This window comes from Ursus arctos, unplaced genomic scaffold, assembly GCF_023065955.2.
Source record: "Ursus arctos isolate Adak ecotype North America unplaced genomic scaffold, UrsArc2.0 scaffold_8, whole genome shotgun sequence".
Lineage (NCBI taxonomy): Eukaryota > Metazoa > Chordata > Mammalia > Carnivora > Ursidae > Ursus > Ursus arctos.
In genome coordinates this window covers 48,520,076-48,538,398 of record NW_026623100.1, presented here as the reverse complement: position 1 = coordinate 48,538,398, position 18,323 = coordinate 48,520,076, and the positions used below count along the sequence as shown (strand labels likewise).

Genomic DNA, 18,323 nt, shown 5'->3' with positions numbered 1-18,323 from the left:
GATGACTTCCGTGGATCCTGGGTACTTTTGCTTTCATGGGCCTCTTCCTTCATAAAATGTGTAAACTTCTGTCGTACAGGAGTGCTCGTATAAAGACGAATAGAAGCCAAGCTGAATTATAGTCATTGTTTCTTTTGGTTTTAAAAGAAATGGAAACATTTTCATAGGCCTCTAAATGTATTGGGACTGCTAAGCATCTGACCTATAGTGCCTCGTGGAAAAACGGGCCCTGGGGCTCCATCCCCAGGATGTTCGCTAATGTAGATATTACTGTGTCTCTGAAACTGCCCAGGGCTTTGGCCAGTAAGGGCCATCGTCATTCCGTTAGGAATGCTCTAACCATCCTGCTGTGGGCCCAGCATTCCTGCCCTTCCTTCTTTGTACTGAATGCCATGCTCCAATGTCAAATTTTCCTGTAGGAGGGCGCCCTCTGGCCTCTTCCTTCTCTCCCTGGGCATCACAGAGGTGTGGGGCTGGCAGGCCCTGCTGTGGGAATGGCGGGCAGAAATCAACCTGGGTGACCGGCTCCTTTAGACCTCAGGGCCCAGGAAGAGGGCTCTGGAGGCAGGATGCCTTCTCCACGCAGCCCTCAGAAAGGTAGCAACAGCGTCCCCTAGTGGCCCCCAAACTCCCTCCACGCTGTGCGGGCCTTACCTGCGTTCCAAAGCCCCTCCCGCCCCCCATCCAGAGCAAAAGGCTTCTGTTCACCTTCACGTGTTTGTGTTGCTCTAAACCCACCCCCCTCAATTCATACGGGATTTGAACCCAGGAATATAACTAAGCCCGCAACTATCCGCGGTGTGTTCACATGTACCCGAAGCCAATGTTAAACTCTAGATTTGCTGTCTGTGGAAATGCAACGTGAGCCACAAAGGCGAGCCACGTATAGAACTTTAAAATCCCAGTAAAAGGAAAAGAAACAGATGGAATTAATTTCAATGATATATTTTATTTAACCCAATACATCCAAATATTGTCATTCCAACATGTGATCGATACACAATCATTACTGAGATATTTCAGATTTCTTTCATTTAACGTCTTTGAAATCCAGTATATATTTTCACTTACGGTGTATTTCCATTGGAACACTCAATTTTCATTGGAAATACTTATCTGTATTTAGACTTCATAAAATTTACAGATTCACATACCTGCATTTTCCCAACCATACTTAAAAGATTTTTTAATGACTGAATCAAATAATAGTTTTGAAATTTAAATGTTAATTATTAAAATTTTTAAAAATTAAAAATTCAGTTCTTCAGTTGTACTGTTCACATTTCAAGAGCTCAGAGTCCCATGTGGCTAGCAGCTACTGAATTCGACAGTGCACGGCGAGATCATGGAAACAGTGGCAGCAATAAAGCACGCCCTTGTGAAAATAAAGTACACCTCATAATTGACAAATAAGAAGTTACTTATGAACTTAAACTCCCAGCCCCAGGGTTTCCCAAATTAGAGCGCACAGAAGACTTACTCAGGGAATTTGTAAGAACTGCAGTTGATGTCCACCCCACACCCAGAGATTCCCCTGTGAAGGTGGCCAGAAGAGTGCATTGTGAGGAGACCCAGGCCACGCTTCAAGAACCATCACACGGTTATCGGGCAGTTGGGCAATCACAGGCATGAGCACCCCCGGTTCCCGCTGGTTACGGCACGCACCAGGCACTAAGCTCAGTTAGCACTGCCGAAGATGCGTCCACAAGACAAGGCACTGGAGTACGGGGAGAAAAGATCAGTGTAGGTGTTTATTCTTAGTCCTTCCTCCCTATTTTAGCATATGGTTTGCGTAGTTCATATATAATTTAGTATACATATGTTGGGAGAACAAATTTTAAAAATGTTTCGATCAATAGGGGCAAACCCAAAAGGTTTCACCCCATTGAGTTAAACAGTGGTTCTTGTCTTCAAGAGGCTTTGAGATGGAGAGGTAATGTCTAATGTGGAGAACCATAAAACAGGGTAGAGGGAATACATGCCTTAGGAAAGCTACCGTTGACGTTCTGCTGGAATCATGAGCCATTATTTCCATCTGGGCTGATGTGGGACAACTCGGCAGTAAACTATTTGCAGGAACCAAGACTCATCAAAGAAGGACAGTCTCCCAGAGGCAAAGGCAGGATGGAAGGCACGGAGAGGGGAGAGGGTGAGTCAATCTCAGAGAAAAGGACAGTGTGACTTCTCTGGGGCAGTGTGGTTATGGAGACACCTACAGAAAGGCAGGCATTTGGACTTAGTGATTGCTGTGATACCGGCCCTGGGTTAATAGAACAGGGGACCCCGATACAAGAGCTACAGGGCAACTTGACTCAAGTCAGATCCAGCGTGGCTATTCTGGAACATTCAGGAATGACCCCTCTGTGGCCAGCTCAGGCTCTCAATGGTGTTCCGAAGCATCAGCGTCCAGTCGTCCCCCTTCCGCATCGGGGTGCAGCGCGTCTCCTTGAACTCCAGGGCTAGGATCTCCGCAGGGGTCTCTGGGGTCAGCCCGGCAGCCAGGACAGCTTCTGGGAACTTGGCTGCAGAGGCGGGGGCCAGACAGCACCGGGGAAGGCTGTGGGGTGGGGCAGGTGGAACAGGAGGGCAGGAGAGAGACCAGAAGGCCAGACACGGAAAGGAGAAGTGAGGAGGGAGGAGGAGAAGGAACGGGGGTGGGCAGGGATAGGGTGGTGCACAGAGAAGAAAGGACAAGAGAGAAAGAGGCAGATGCTGGGTACCTTGAACTTATCTCGACAATGGCACTGCCAGGGAAACCGCTGCTCTTTGGGGGAGACCAGCGCCACCGCCACCCCTCAGTGGCTGCCCCAGATAGCTATCTCACACCCTCCTCCGGGACCACAGTTCTCAGGGCACAGCTCCACACAGCACCCGTCCTGCTCATGAAAGCCATTTGTGCAGGTTCATATCTCCCCTGCTTGGGGAGGAGGAGGGCCCCCGAAAGCCAGAGTACCCGGTGACCCAGGCGTCCAGCGCCCGTACCTGGGCTGCTGCCTGTCCGTCTGCCGGTAATGGTAACTCACGGCCACGGCCGAGTGAGGGCACAGCAGGTACTGGTTCTCTTCCCAACAGCGCCCCATGGTCCGGGTGATGGCCTCATCCGACACCGACTCAGACGTCACTGCCCCTAGAAGCTGACAGGTCCCGGGGTCAGAGGGGTGGGAATCAGGGTCAGGGGAAACCCGGGGAAAGTGACCCAAAACTCACTACATAACATAGGCAGGCAACCCCAGAACTCAGATGGAATCTTCGCACTAAGTCGCTCAGCTTCAGCTCAAGAGAAAAATCTGGTTCCCCGTGTTTCCCAGTTTTAAGTCGATTCCCTCAGCCTGGGGGGAAGGATCCTCTGAGTTTCAGGTCAGTAAACTTCGTGAGGATTAGCTCATGAATCAGCAAGTTAGTGTAGAGACTTGTTCCACAAATGGACAAAACACAGAAAGTTAAGGGCTTTCAAACATTCCTGGTGCCTTGTCGTTGGTACACCTCTTTCCTGTGGGTGCAAGAACACCTTCCAGTGAGTTCCCACCCAGCCCGGATCACACGTCTTCCAGGAAGCCTCCTCCCAACCCGCAGACAGAGGAAGACTCCCTTCTCATTGCCCCCTCAGTGTGGACGGTTGATCTGATCATTTTCTGAAAATGTATTGCATGCTATTCGTGTGTCCATCACCCTGCACACCCTTCCTGCACCAGAGACCGCAGCTACCTGTCCCGTTGGGGTTCACAGAAGACGGAGAAAGTGTTTTCTCTAGCTTTGTATCTCCAGCACCTAGCACGTTCCTGGCTTCCCGGAGATACGTGGCATGAAGGAATGAAGGAATGAAGGAGTGAGTGAGTGACGGCTGTTCCAGCAGATGGAAAGTCCGGCACAGGTACAGCCAGGGAGAGAATGAAGCAGGGCGGGGTCTGCTGTCTGTTCCTGGAGCACCTCATTTACGTGAGGAGAAGGAACGGGGTATCGAAACAAACCACTAACTGGATAAGTTGATGTTTGGTTATGATCTGAATGTTTGCCCCCCACCCAAATTCATATGTGAAAAACTTAATCCCAATGTGAGGGTGTCTGAAGGTGGGACTTTGGGGAGGTAACTAGGTCCTGAGGATGGCGCTCTCGTGAATGGAATTAGTATCTTTATAAGAGGCCAGAGAGCTAGCTACCTGTCTTTCCACCATATGGGGCTATGACGACACACCGACCGTCTGCCATTTGTATGGAAGTTGCTCCCACCAGAACCCAATGACGCCGGCACCCTGATCTCAGACTTCTGGCGTCCAGAACTGTGAGAGATCGATCTGTTGTTTATAAGTCCCCCAGTCTCTGGTACTTAGGTCGAGCAACCCCAACTAAGACAGGTTGCATCATGGGAAACATTGAGATTCCACTCCGGTCTGCACGGGTGGCTAAGCCCAGAGAACTGTATCCAGCTCTGGGAGCAACCCTGTAGGACAGTCATTGACTGGGCGAAATGAGGTCACATAAGAGACAGCTAAAGGAACCCGGGACGACAGAGAAATGGGGATTCTCTTCAAATACGGGAATCACGACTCCCCAGTGAGCAGGCTGGAAGGAGGGGATTCTGGCTCAATACACAGAATTTCTCACGATGAGAGCTGGTGTGAGGTAGTGAGGTCCTGGTCAATGGCCATACAGTCTGGATGACTTGGTGGCACGCGGTAGAGAAAATTAAAGGCAACGTTGGCCATATAAAATCCTTTTCCTTAATGTAAAATGAGTGGACCATCACCAGGCTGCATGAAAATAAAAGCAAACGGGGCACCCGGCTGGCTCGGACAGTTCAACGTCCAACTCCTTTTTTTTTTTTTTTTTTTTTAAAGATTTTATTTATTTATTCGACAGAGATAGAGACAGCCAGCGAGAGAGGGAACACAGGCAGGGGGAGTGGGAGAGGAAGAAGCAGGCTCATAGCGGAAGAGCCTGATGTGGGGCTCGATCCCACAACACCAGGATCACGCCCTGAGCCGAAGGCAGACGCCTAACCGCTGTGCCACCCAGGCGCCCCTAAACGTCCAACTCCTGATTTCGGCTCAGGTCATAATCTCAGGGGCGTGAGATTAAGCCCTACCTCCATGCTGAGTGTGGAGATTCTCTCTCTCCCCCTGCTTCTGTTTTCCCCCACCCCCGGCCACTTGCACACATGCTCTTTCTCTCAAAAATAAATAAATAAATAAATAAATAAATAAATAAATAAATAAATAAAAGCAATCTTTCCTAACTGGGTTCCTACCACTCTGAAGAAATAAAATTTCTCCTTTTCCTTTTAAAAAGAAAGAAAACTCAAGAGGATAATGGTCTCTGTTCCTACTGGACAGGCAAAATGACTGCCAATTGTTGCTACTTGCTGAAAATCAGCAACAATAAATAAAAATAATAATTGATAATGTTCTGGGCCCTATACTTCCAGGCAGTATACAAAGTGCTTCATTATTTGACTTCAGTCTTCAACAGTGACAGGCATTCTCATTAGTCCCACTTTACATATGAGGAAACTGAGGCACAGAGTTTAAGAAATGGACCCAAGTTTTCACGGCCGGCTTGGAGCCAAGCCCAGTCTGACTCTAAACCAATGCCCTCTATTGTGCCTCCTCATTCAATAAATTAATCCATAGAAAGTGACTGCAAAGGTGCTCTTGAGGTGCTCAAGAAACAGGTGCCCTCTTCCCTTAACCAGATTTCCAAACCCAAGTTGGGTTTCATGGCTTCCCCCTTTGCTTTCTCTGTGGTGCGTGAGTGGTGACTGACCTTGCTGTGCAGTTCCTTGGGTAGACTCGTGCTCTGGGTCCTTTCAAACTGCTCCATGAGGGCTCTCGTCCCCTGGCTGTCAGAGCCCGACAGCAGCCAGAAGATCCTTTCCATGTTGTAGGGCACCTGGGCAGGAAGGAGGGTGCCAGGGGCCACACTGATCTCAGCCCTTGTCCATCCCCACCCAGTCAACACCTGGGCCAGGCGCACACTTCCCCACAGGTCCCACCTGAATGTCCATAGCTGATGCCAAGGTTGGTTCGACGGCCTCGGACAGAGAGAAGTCTCCCCGCTGCACAGTCCTGTGGATGATGTCATTGCGGTTCACCGCCACCACCAGGCGGATGGGCAGGCCCATCTTCTGGGCAATGCACCCCGCTGAGGACAAGAGAGGAGACTAAAGCTTTCTCAGACATGACGCCCAAAGCACAAGAAATAAAAGGAAATTTAGATAAACTGGACTTCATCAAAATTAAGAAACTTTTGTGCTTTTTGAAGATTTTGATTTGTGCTTCAAAGGACACGATCAAGAAAACGAAAAGGCAGCTCACTGAATGGGAAAAAACATTTGCAGATCATACATCTGATAAAGGACTTGCATACGGAGTATGTCAATAACTCTTACAACTCAACAATAAAAATACGAATGGCCCAATTTAAAAATGGCCAAAAGACTTGGACAAACATTTCTCCAGAAGATAAACACATGGCCAGTGAGAACATAAAAGATATTCAACATCAGGAAAATAGAAACCAAAGTCATAGTGACCCACCATTGCACGTCCAGTAGGACGGCTAGAATCAAGGCGCTGGCAGGGCTGTGGAGAGATTGGGACCCTCATACATTGCTGAAGGGAATATAAAATGGTGCAGCTGTTCTGCAAAAGTCTGACAGTTCCTCAAAAAGTTAAGCACAGAGTTATCATGTGACCCAGAAATTCCACTCCTAGTACACTCAGGAGAAACGAAGATACAGGTCCACACAAAAACTTATACACCAACGTTTGCAGCAACATTGTTCATAATAGTCACAAAACTGAAGCGATCCAAATGTCTAATAACTGATGAATGGATAACGAAATGTGCTATATGCACCCAATGGAATATTATTCAGCCCGAGAAGGAATGAAGTACTGATACAGGCTACGATATCCAGGAAACTTGAAAACATATTAAGTGAAAGAAGCCAGACACAAAAGGTCACATACTGTATGATTCTATTTATGTAAAATGTCCAGAATAGGCAAATCGATAGAGACAAAATAGATCAATGGTTGCCTAGAGCTGGGGAGATGAGGGAAGCGGGGCGTCACTGCTAAAGGGAACAGGGTTTCTTTCCTACGTGATAAGAATGTTCTGAATTGGCTGTGGGGGTGGCTGTACCAACCTGCACGTACACTAAGAACGATTCGGTTGTACCCTTCAAACGGGTGAATTGTATAGGATGTGAATTGTGTAACAATAAAGCTGTCTCTCACACACACACACACACACAGAGAGAAAGAAGAGGAGGAGAGGTTACTGTCCCCTGATACTCTCCTCCACCCCCACGTCTCTCCCTCCTTCCCTCTCTCTCTCTCTCACATACACACCACCAGGAACACATGCTCGCTACCACTTGCAGAAGAGAAAATGAAGGTTCTGGAAGGTTGAAATGACCCACCCCAAGCCTGCTGAGTGGCACATGCACATGTGCTTGCCCCCCGCCCAACTCAGCCTCCTAGAAGCAGCACCTTCGGACACCCTGCCCCTCCTGGAGAGGCCCCTCGGGAGGGAGGACAGAGCAGTGCCCTCCACCCACCCACCCAGCAGTTTCTGTTTGCAGGGAACAAACAAGGAATTGCTCACCCTGGGGGAGGGGGAGTGCGAAAACGTAGTCACTTAGGGAGGTTTTACATACGTCCCCGAATGGTTCATCTCTGGTGGGTCGTCGAGAGGAGTTAAGGATCATCATACCACCCCAACGTCGCTCTGAATTTTGCAAAGCACTTTTCGCTCGATCCGCATGCTATCCGCGTATGGAGGATGCTCAGGGAGCCCAGGGGCTCCATTCACACAGCTAGCTCCTGATGAGCAGAGAGCGACAGGAGCACTCTGCAAAACTTCGCGTTGTGCCAGCCACTGTGGAAGGGCACAACGGGGAGCGCAGTGGGCTCTGCCCCATGGGGGTGAAGACGGCTGAGCTATCCTTGCCTAACCGCCAGCCCCGTTCTTCCCATCCCCGTGGCAGTGGAGGAAGTCAGGAAGACTCCGGGCCGCTAAGATGCTTTCACAGTCTCCGTCTCACTGAAGCCATCCCTGGCGCCCATCAGAAGCAATGCCACCGACAGAACTATCAGAAACAGGCCGTTAGGAGGCAGCCTCGCAAGCTCCCGAGGACACAGACTCTGGGGCCAGCCTGCCGGCGTGCTCATCCTGGCTCTGTCCCTGACCGCTGTGTACGCAGCGGCAAGCTGGCTCCCTTCTCTGTGCCTCCACTTCCTCATTATTAAGTGGAGACAACAGTACCGTCCTCACAGGCGCGCGTGAGCGGTCAATAAGTTGATCCGTGAGAAGCACTTAGAGGGGTGCCTGACGAGTAGGAAGTGCTGGAAACATGTTTATTGTTATTATAGAAGATGATTTTAACGCCACGCAGCGGCATAGCTCTTCACCTGTACAAAGTTCACAGACGTGTGGGAAGGATCTTACTTACACTCGACAGTAGCCCGGAGAGATAGGATAAGCTATCCAAGATTGCTTTTATAGCCAAGCAGCTGGGTCGAAGGGACTGCCCCAGGGCCATTCAGCTGGGGCAGAACCCTAAGTCCAGACCTCTTTCCACCTCACACGGTCCCCGGGTAGTGATTCCAGTGGGAACATGTTGTGCCAGTTGTCCTCATAGTAGACAGCTGGCTGAGGCTGGGAGTGAAGTCCACCTCTCTGGAGGCGGGCACGGGCAGGCCAGCACAGCGGCTGAACCTTGACCGCATCTCTCCACACGATCCTGAGGGGGGTTAGCCCATCCTTCCCTCCTGCAGCAAGAGCCCGGGATGTCGTCCCAGGGAGGGAGGGGGAAGTTTGCTGGGGGCTTCTTCTGTGCGCTTGCCTGTCACCTTCAGAGCAAGGGCTCGAACTTTCTCCTCACAGTTGCAGCCGAAGGGCAGCTGGAAGGATGAGGACCACAGGCATTTTTCTGGAAAGCCCATTTCTGCCCAGGGGTCTCCTTACCTGCAAGGTTACCGGCAGCCCCTGTTGGCACAACCACCTCCACTGGGGGCAGGGGGTGCGTGTCTAAGGATGACGCACACTGGAAATAAGCAAAGAAGTGGTGGGCCATTTGCACGAGGACCCGGGACCAGTTGATTGAATTCAGACTCATCAGATTGTGCTTCTTGACAAAAGCCACGTCAGCAAACACGGCCTTGATTGGCTCATCAAGCTCATCGCTGTTGCCCTCCACTGTCAGGAGAGAGAGGGGAGGGCAGCTATCAGGAGCAGGAAGAACCCCCAGGGGTCGGCACTTGCCTGCAACAAGGCCCTCCCACACTGGGCCCATCCAGCCGGGACCTTCACTTGGCCTTGGTTTCTGCTCTCCCATGTCTTGGCCTGGCTTTCTAGACTCGAAATTAAGCAACTCAAGAGAAGACATCATGTCTCATATTCTTGTGGTCATACTTCCAACATTTCTGCCATTATACGAAATTAGACATCAATTGTCAACCTTCTGGGATGTTGGGAGAAGGACTCCTCTTTGTAGTCCATGCCTACCTGCCCCACTCTCCAGGAGCAAGGAGAGATGATTTTTGAGGCTATGAGGTGGCGAGAGGCTGACCCTTTCTTTACTCCACAGTCCTCTACTAGGGCTTGGGGGAAAGGGTCACTGTTCCCACATGTTCTGCCCTTCTCTCCGTTAGATCACAGAGAGACATTCTGCTCTCTGTTCCCACGTGGTAGGCAAGCTGGCAAGGACCTTTCCTCCTTGAGCTGGGTGTGGACACAGTTCACTTTACGGATGAATTAGGGGGTAAATTTATGGGTGAGTTGGCTTCTAGTCCAAGTTGCACTCCTCAATCCAGCCCAACTAGCAATCAAGCCAATATTGATCTCTTATCTGAAACCTGGGTCTATTTCTCCACCGGACCCAAACTTGAAGGAGAGGGCTAAGATTTGCCGCAGGGAGTGCCAGAGTCAGCCCAAGGTTCTTATTCATTCCGCCCTTCGTACTGTAGAGCGGCAATGAGGCCATGGGGCTGACCCTAGATCCCCACGCCCACGTGCTGTTTGCTGGGGCTCTAGGAAAAGGTTCACTGCTCTGCAGATGGAGCCACAGGAAGGAAATACGCCATGAGGGAAATGAGCCTTAGGACTGGGAAGGCAGAGCAGAGAACGCGAAGAACCTGGGTCTCCACTGAGGGCCTGCTGAGTCACTGAATCGACTAGTCACCTCCCACCTCTAGACTTCCAGTTATAGAAGCTGGAAAATATTCTTGTTCAAGCTGGTCGGAGTTAGATTTTCTGTTACTTCCAGCCAAAAATATCCCAAATAATGTATAAATAGCACTTGCTGGTTATTCTGTGCTTACAAAGCACCAAGTATAAAATATATATGAAAATTAATGACTTTAAACAACACCAGTGTCCAACACACAACAATCCAGGTGGCCCATCCCTACTCCCTGAGCTCCCTGGTCTAAGGGAGAAGACATGTCCACTTTTAGCTCCGGAACACACACACATCCTCCTAGAAACCAAATCAGAAGATTCTAGAAAGGAAAGGAAGGACCTGAATAGTGCTATTTAGAAACAAAAATTAATTTCTTTAAAGTCCGCTGTCTTATTTTCTTGAAGCTCAGAACAGGTACAAAACAGAAAAGCCCCTTGGGCTCCAGCAAGAAGACATTTATGACCTATTGGACTCATCGCCATCCACATGTCTACTACTCTTTTACTAATGGGTACCGTTCTCCACTCCGTGATCAGGAACCGAGCTTAAACACAAGCCCTTAGGTAAAAGCCTTCTAATATCTGGTATAAGGCGAGAAGGGAGTAGGTGGCAGAACGGAGGTCGAAATGTTATTCTCGGCTTCGATTCTAGGCAAAAACAGCCTTAGATTCATAACTAGCAATTTGAGTGCTTAGGGTATAATAGCGACCCTCGGGAGCCCAGATATCATACATCAAAATTTTGCCATCGGTGCGGGAAAACAGCCAAATATGGGCAACCACCAACATTAACCTGTAAGATTTTCCAACACCTGCATTAGCGAAACCCAGAACTTTTCACTGGAATGTGTAGGTGCTTATTAAAGAAAAGAGTAGAAGGAGCTTTTTGCTTGCTTTTGAACCAACGGATGAAGGATCTTCACGCTACTCCCATGGATAGTTTGTTTGCACTTTGTTTTTTGCTGTTTGCCCCTTGACAAAACTGGTGTTCTATGAAAACGTCCTCTATGGGATTATACCAGGAGGCCAGGCGAGTTGGAGGAGGAAAGCCTTCTGCCACTACATTTGCTCTCCTGCTAATGAGTGACCGAATGAAGCCAGGCCTCCCGGACTTTCCCAAGGCCACAGTGTGCAAAACCTCACCGAGACCCCTTACTCCTCATATCCCCACCCCCACTTTGGGGCTACCTGGGGTCTAGCTAGGTGTGAAGAGTGGATATAAGAGTGTACAGCTCCACTCAAGCTCTCTCTGCCCTTCTGGAGTCTCAATTTCTACAGAATAGATGCCCTGACATTAAAGGAGATTGTGGGGTTTTTTTTTGCTTTTCTGCAAGTACAAAATGCCCAAATTCATGATGTGGCTCAGGAAGGTGTCTCCAGCAATGGGTACGACTGAGTAATTTCCTAGACCTGCTAACCAAATGCATGACTTAGTTGTTCATATACCATAAGGGAGGGCACGAGCTATTCACATGTAAGGACACAGTCTTTTAAAATAATTATTGAACAGGCTTCATGCGCTCTAAAGTTCAGTGTCCTGGAACAAAACCCGAGTCACTTGCCTCGGGCTACGGGTCTGGTGGCTGCCTGTATACAGGGCACCGGTAGGTTGAACCTGCACAGAGCTGGCATTCTTTGGGGGTGTGGTGTTCACCCGACACTTCAGGATGTGCACGGTCAGTATGGTTTATGCGCTTGTCACCTCCAAGAGCGTATGAAACTGTGTTGCCAGGAGCTTGCCCAGAGCTGAGTCAAGGCATGTACCGACCTCATGACTGATGAAGGAAGGGAGGGACAGAGAAAAAGCTGGAGGAAGGATGGTCACCTAATCAACTGGCCAGTTGTATTCCATTGTGGTCCAGCCCATCTCCCAAAATAGACGCGCTCAAGGCGGCCATGCTTCCGCTGGAGGCTCCACCCCAGCGCTCACCTCCAAACACGTGGACGTTCTCGCTCAGCACCGTGGTCATCTGGAGCTCCTGGATCTTCGTGCAGTGACCCTGGGGCAGCAGAACGATGATGTCCATGTTCTTTGCCCCTTGAACGCTCTCAATGGCAGCACTCCCTGTGTCCCCAGACGTTCCTGGATGGGAAGAAAAAAGAACACGCCCCTTTAGAACAAGGGAGATGGAAAAGGAAAGAAATGGTCCCTAAAGCATTGCTGTCACAGGAGGCAATGGCTACTTAAAATACCTACAGAGCTGGGACCTCGTGCTTAATCCGGGGTCCGTTAACCTCCTAGAGGCCCAGGGACAGAAATCAGGACATCTGTGAACATGGTACCATATACTCTCACATATTTTGTGTACTTAAAATATTATTCTGAGAAGGTTCCATAGCCTCCACCAGACTGTCAAAGGGGTCCGCGGCACAGGAAAAGGGGACGAACCCTGCTCTAGAAGAACCAGTAACACACACTCCTTGAGACATCCATGCGGAGCTTCCTGGGGGTAGATAGCAGCACGTGAGGGACCTACGGGGCTCGGGCCGTCGTGCCCACCATGCACACCTACAACCACGGTGACGTGCTTCTCCTTCTTCTCCAGGAAGTACTGCAGGAACTGTGCTGTGCAGCACAGGGACAGGTCCTTAAACGCGTACGTGGCCCCATGCCACAGCTCCAGCACGTTCAGCCCGTCCCTCAGCCTGGACAGATGGACCACCTCTCTGCAGCGGAATCTGCGGAAGGCTCGGTCGATCAGATCTGTGCGGGGAGAGGGGCGGGACAGTGGAGGAAGGCCGTTAGCTCTGCCTCAGCTTCTCTCTCCCTCTCTTTACGCTTTTGAATGCCAAGTTTCTATCTCCTGCTACCAGGTAAGAGACTACGGACAAAGGAGACTATGTATGAATAGAATTACTTAATCCTAGGAAAAAGTCTGAACAGACACGAACCACACTGTTCATAGATTCCTCAGTGTGATGCCCCCCAGAGAAGAGAAATAGCATAAAACTTCCATTTTTTACTTTCTAAACCATCATTTGGATTTCTGTGTGCGTGTGTGCCAGTAGAGAGGTTCACGTCCACAACTGAGCAACGAACAAGTCAATGTCTCATCTCTTCTAATGTTCCTTCCTAAAGACCAGACGGTGTTTGTTTTTGCTATGCTAAATTTCACACCTGTGATACCAGAATCTTGGGATGGTTCACATATAATCCTACCTAAGGGAGGTCACCGTAGGTAGTGCTTCTCGAACTTTCATCGACAAACCAATCACCTGGGATCTTAAAATGCAGATTCTGGCTCAGTAGGCCTGAGGAAGGCTGAGAACTCTAATGAGTGCCCAGGCAATGCCAAGAGTGCCATCAGACCACATTCTTGAGCGGTCCTCTTCTTCCCAGCCCTAAACTCTCACCATCACATGGTGGATTAGTTCACATGTTTGGCCCATGGACCAGCAGCACTAGTGTTATCTAGATACTTAGCAGGAATGCAGAGTCTCAGGCCCCACCCCAGACCTACTGAATCAGAATCTGCATTTTAACAGGATCCCCAGGGAGAATCCAGGGGCACGTTCCAGTTTGAGAGGACAATCTCCAAGTCCCTTCTGAAATTACCGTTCAAGGAAATAGAACAGCAATCTGAGGATCCAGGTGCTTTATATACAGGTAGGAAATACCCCAACATTCAAACATCTCGGGATGTTGGTGAAGTCTCTAGTCTTGAAGAGGTTTTTGAAAAATAAACTAAAGGAAAAAACATTCTCTGCAGATCACCGTGGCATTCATTTCACTGGAGATGGAAAGTGGAATGGTTGAACTCTTTGGGGATATTTCTATTTCTGGGATTCTAGAATCTGGGAAAAAACTCCAATGTTTGGGAAATAGGACTAGAAACCTCCTAGGGGTTAAGCAATGGATTTGCAGCTCTGTGGGGGACTGGACTGGCAGGGGAGTGAGGTGGGAGAGCAGGGAGGCTGGGGGATGCTTACCGTTTAAGACATCTCTTGGAATGAGCTCAGGACCAATGAAGAGATTGCACAGCTCCTTCACCAGGCTGGGGTAGGAGAGCGCACTCCACTGACGCAGGGTCTGTATGTGCAGCTGTGGGAGCTCCTCGGGCATGAAGAGACCTCCGTCAGGAGCATAGCCAGAGAAGAGGGCCCCCTCAAAGTCGACCCGTGGGGCCATCCCCCGAGTGCTGACGTACCACATGATCCTGGTGGCCTGCAGAGGGAAAGTCCCAGAGGCACCTGATCTCCAAGCTCAGGACCCCACAGTCTGGAGCGTACAGAGCACCCTCAGCTAGCCCCTGGACCACCACTCATGGGGGTAAGCATCCCAGCCTGAGAGACTGGAGTCCTGTCGAGTCTCATGCCAGCTTCACCGAAGACTGGCCAAATCATGACCTTTCCAGTCAAAATGAGGCAAATTCACTGACTTTAGGAGAGGGGGTACCAAGTCATGCCAAGAAAGGAAAAAGTTTGGTCCTCACTGTCAAGGAATAAGGGAACTGGGAAAAGATCAGAGCAATAAGGCAGCCGCCATTTTGATAGGCCTCTTGGTAAGGAGAGGACCACCGCAGTTGGTTATACACCTTTTGAGAGATACCGGGGTCCACTACGGCTCAAAAAGTAACCACCTTCCATGCTTATACAGCATTGTTGCCTATAACCTAGTGGTTCCTCACTCCGGTAGTTTGTTGGAATCAACTTCGGAGCTTGTAAAAAAATCCTGCTCCCTGGGACCCTCCCTGGATCAATAAGATTAGAACCTCTATATGAGAGGCTCCGTGGGTGAAGCTATTGCACAGCCAGGGTTAAGAATACAGTAACCAACTTGCCCCACTTTGCCCAGGACCTTCTCAGTTTTAAAACTGGAAGTCCCATGTCCCAAGAAACCCCTCAGTGCCAGACAAACTAGAACGGTTTGGTCATCCTAGTTGAGAACCAGCGCCCTACCTCTCAGCCTAATCCTGGAATCATTTGAAGTTCTGGCAAGTTACTCTTAAGACTGTCTAGCCAAGGCTAACCGGCCCTGTGTGGAGTCAGGACTCTGACTGGGGTCCTGGGGAGGGGGAGTGTCCAAGGCCTGACTCTGGTCACAATGCCACATGGGTTAGGTTCCCAGGAAGCAGGTGCCAGGTCAGGGAGCTGAGCTTGAGCGCTGAATACCTTTCCCTGGCTCATGCAGGTGAAGCCAGGAGCTCTGGTTTTAAAGCCCCAAGGCCAGGAAACATTTCAGGAAGGGCCAGCAGGTAAAGAAATTTTCTGACAAAAGGTGGGGCAGGGCAGGAACCCGGACCCCAGGGGCTGAGACCCTGGCCACTGATCGCATGGAGACAGCGCCCCTCGGGGTGGAGGCCCCAGCAGGCTCAGTTAGGCCCCGGCCTCTCTGAGGTCACGGGGCACCAGTCCTCCGGCTCACCAGGCCCTGGGTCAGGAAAGGAGGTTTTGATCAGGCCTGCAGGATAAGGCAGCCTCTGAAAACACGGCGGACTTCTCAGGTTCCCGCTCTCCGGGTACTGCAGAAACCCTACGCAAGGTGCAAAGCCTCGACCCTCCCAGGTTCCTCCGGGTCCGGTCCGAGCAGAGCGCCGCGGCTGGAGGTTACAGAAGCCGCCGCGAGAACGACACAGCCACGCGGAAGTCAACCGCGAGTTCAAGTGCGCAGATAAACCGCTACCGATGACCCCCCCGGGGGGGCGGCGCCGCGATCGCCGGAAGCGGACGCGGGCAGGGGCCCTGCGGCCGGCCTGTGTGCTGGGAGCTCGGCCGCGGGGGCGCCGGCTCGCGTGCGGCGGTCGCCGCGGCGAGCGAGCGGCGCCCCCCTCCCCCCACTCCCGCCCGGGGATCTGCTGGCCGGGGCCCGAGGGGCTGCGCGGGCCGGGCGGGGGCGGTTACCGGGTCCGCGGCGCGGGCGGCTGCGGGGCGCGGCCCGGGGAGGCGGCCGGTGCGCGGCGGGGCCGGGCCGGGCGGTGCTCGCTGGCCTCGGCGGCAGGGTCGGGCTTCCGGGAGAGCGAGAAGGGCCGCGGGGGAGGGCAGCGGCGCGGGAAGAGCTGCAGGGGGGCGCCAGAGGGATGCCAGCTTGGCGTGTTTTTTAAGACACCTTGCTAATCACATTCAGTCTCTCAATCTTCCCGGCCGCCCTGGAGCCACAGTTCTTTGTAGAAAAACACTTTTATTAAATACAGATCTATTCTAGAGTAAAATCCCCCTTTTTTATTTATTTATTTGTTTATTTATTTATTTATTTATTTATTTATTTATTAGAAGCAAGACACACGCCCTCCGGGCATGGCCAATGGCGCTGGATTCCATTCATCCTCCTGGGTCCCAACTCACTTAGGAGGCAAAGTTTGAGGAGCTGGGCAGATGTCAGCTAAGGTTTAGTTCGCGCCTCTGTGCTGGGCCTGGTCCCTGTAGCAGGCCCAGCAGGGACTCATGGGGACAGAGGACGTGGATGACTGCCCTCCTCCTTTCTTCCTCCTGTTTATAACATTCCCCTAAACCTGTGGTCTCTGCTTATTTGTTACCTCTCTCCAGACTTCAGCCCACATGTGCTCGTTGGACATAGCCACACAAGTCCACAGAAACAGTCTGACTGGTCACTGTTAGGCTAACGGACTGTTGTTCGCGCAGTACGCACAGAGGCCAGGGAACCATTCCCAGAGAGGGATCCAGGCCAGGCAGGACCCCCAAAGGGTACCCATCCCTTGTCAGGTACACTTTATCACTCAAAGGCCAGGGAAGCCGAGGCACCTGGCACAAATTCCCTAAGACGCAGCCGTATATGTTACCATGCTCATGACCAACCAGGATGGAGGCTCAGAGCCCCACAAGGACGAAAGTACCTTCCACAGAGTTCTCCCGTCAGGCCTTTTGCCAGACTTACAGAGGCCTCAGGACTTCTTCATTGTTCTGTAAGCAGAAGGGAAGGCCAGAAGCTTTCTGTAAATCGTATGACTCCCTCAAAAAGGAGAGGACCAAAAGGCTTGGAGAAGAAGAGGTTTAATTTGTTAGTAATCCCTGCCCAGGACATTCAGCATGAGGCAGCTCTAGAAAATAAAAACTTGTGCGCGGCCTGTGAGGAGGACAGAACTCGGAGTGCCGAGCAGGAGCAGTAGGAACGTGGAGCTCCCGGAGACTTTTACACTGGATCAACATTAAGTTTTTATAAGATTAAAAATTGCTTTTATGTATTTATTTTGCTTTTTGACCTTTCGGGTTAGAGTGCTTAGCTGTCTGTGGCTTTGAAGCCAATGATCTTCAAAGCAGTGCCCCAGGGCCCTTGCACTGCTATTTCTTCCATATGTCCCTACAAAGACCTCTAAGGGAGGCTTCTACAAGACTGTGCACAGAGGATTTCCCATGGTCTCCATGCAGTGGGATGTAGGAGCTAGGGTTCAGAGCCCTCTGTAAAGATTAGAGAGCACCGAGGGTCCAGGCAGCTGGAGGAGCACGTGACCCTCCGGAAGCCCGCCAGACATTTGTGGAGGCCACAGGCCAGCGCTCAGGCTTTTTCTGGAGTTCTGGTGGGGCAAGGGAGCAAGGCAAAAGGGAGGAAAGAGGCCATTCAGAGACAGGACACGCCTGGTCTCTCTGAGCATTTTGATTTCCTAAACTGATAATCCATTGTTTCACTTAATGTGTGTGGTGGTTGTTTGGGGGAGATGGGATGGTATTTAAGCTCCTGTACTCTGAATCACCCTCATTACTCTGCGTGCCTGACTCTGTAACTAAGGGTTTCAAATAAATAGTCTACAATTATCAAGAAAAAACTGACCAGTATCATTCAACTATCTTTTTTCTTTTTTCAGAAACAGATAAATTGATCCTTAAATTTCTATGGAAATGCAAAGGACTCAGATTAACCAAAACAATCTTGACAAGAAATTACAAAGAGGAAGACTTACACTTCCAGAGTTTAAAATCTCGTTCAAAGCTGTCATAGTCAGGACGGTAGTTCAGTGGTACTGACATCAGAATAGACATACAGACGCAGGGAATAGAATTGATCGTCCAGAAATAAACCCATGTACGTGTGGTCAATTGATTGTTAACAAGGGTGCCAAGACTCTTCAATGGGGAAAGAATAGTCCCTAAGCAAATGATGATGGGCTAACTGGACATCTACGTGCAAATGAGTGCATTCGGACCCCTACTTCATACCGTATGCAAAATTTACCTCAAAATGGACC

General features: G+C 50.5%; 1 protein-coding gene across 6 annotated transcripts; it reads right to left on the bottom strand.

Annotated features, from left to right (window-relative positions):
- Positions 1–929: 929 nt before the first annotated feature.
- On the bottom strand, positions 930–16,103 carry THNSL2 (threonine synthase like 2). Of its 6 annotated transcripts, none has more exons than XM_026481088.4 (9): positions 16,027–16,103; positions 14,116–14,350; positions 12,695–12,889; positions 12,116–12,268; positions 8,971–9,201; positions 5,990–6,138; positions 5,761–5,886; positions 2,983–3,134; positions 930–2,557 (listed from the first exon to the last, which is right to left on the bottom strand). In XM_026481088.4, the coding sequence occupies exons 2-9, from the start codon at positions 14,336–14,338 to the stop codon at positions 2,347–2,349; spliced, it is 1,440 nt and encodes a 479-aa protein (XP_026336873.2). In that variant the 5' UTR covers positions 14,339–14,350; positions 16,027–16,103; the 3' UTR covers positions 930–2,346. The 6 variants fall into 6 exon arrangements, with proteins under 6 accessions (XP_026336873.2, XP_026336857.2, XP_026336865.2 ...); XM_026481072.4 differs by lacking the exon at positions 16,027–16,103 and adding an exon at positions 15,298–15,826; XM_026481080.4 differs by lacking the exon at positions 16,027–16,103 and adding an exon at positions 15,551–15,825.
- Positions 16,104–18,323: the final 2,220 nt, after the last annotated feature.

Excerpts from the sequence above, each read along its gene's own strand:
- THNSL2 (XM_026481072.4), bottom strand. Across the intron at positions 12,269-12,694 it reads GCACGTCACCGTGGTTGTAG|GAACGTCTGGGGACACAGGG; the intron begins GTGTGCATGGTG and ends CTTCCCATCCAG. Across the intron at positions 6,139-8,970 it reads GGCTGCCGGTAACCTTGCAG|CGGGGTGCATTGCCCAGAAG; the intron begins GTAAGGAGACCC and ends TCTTGTCCTCAG.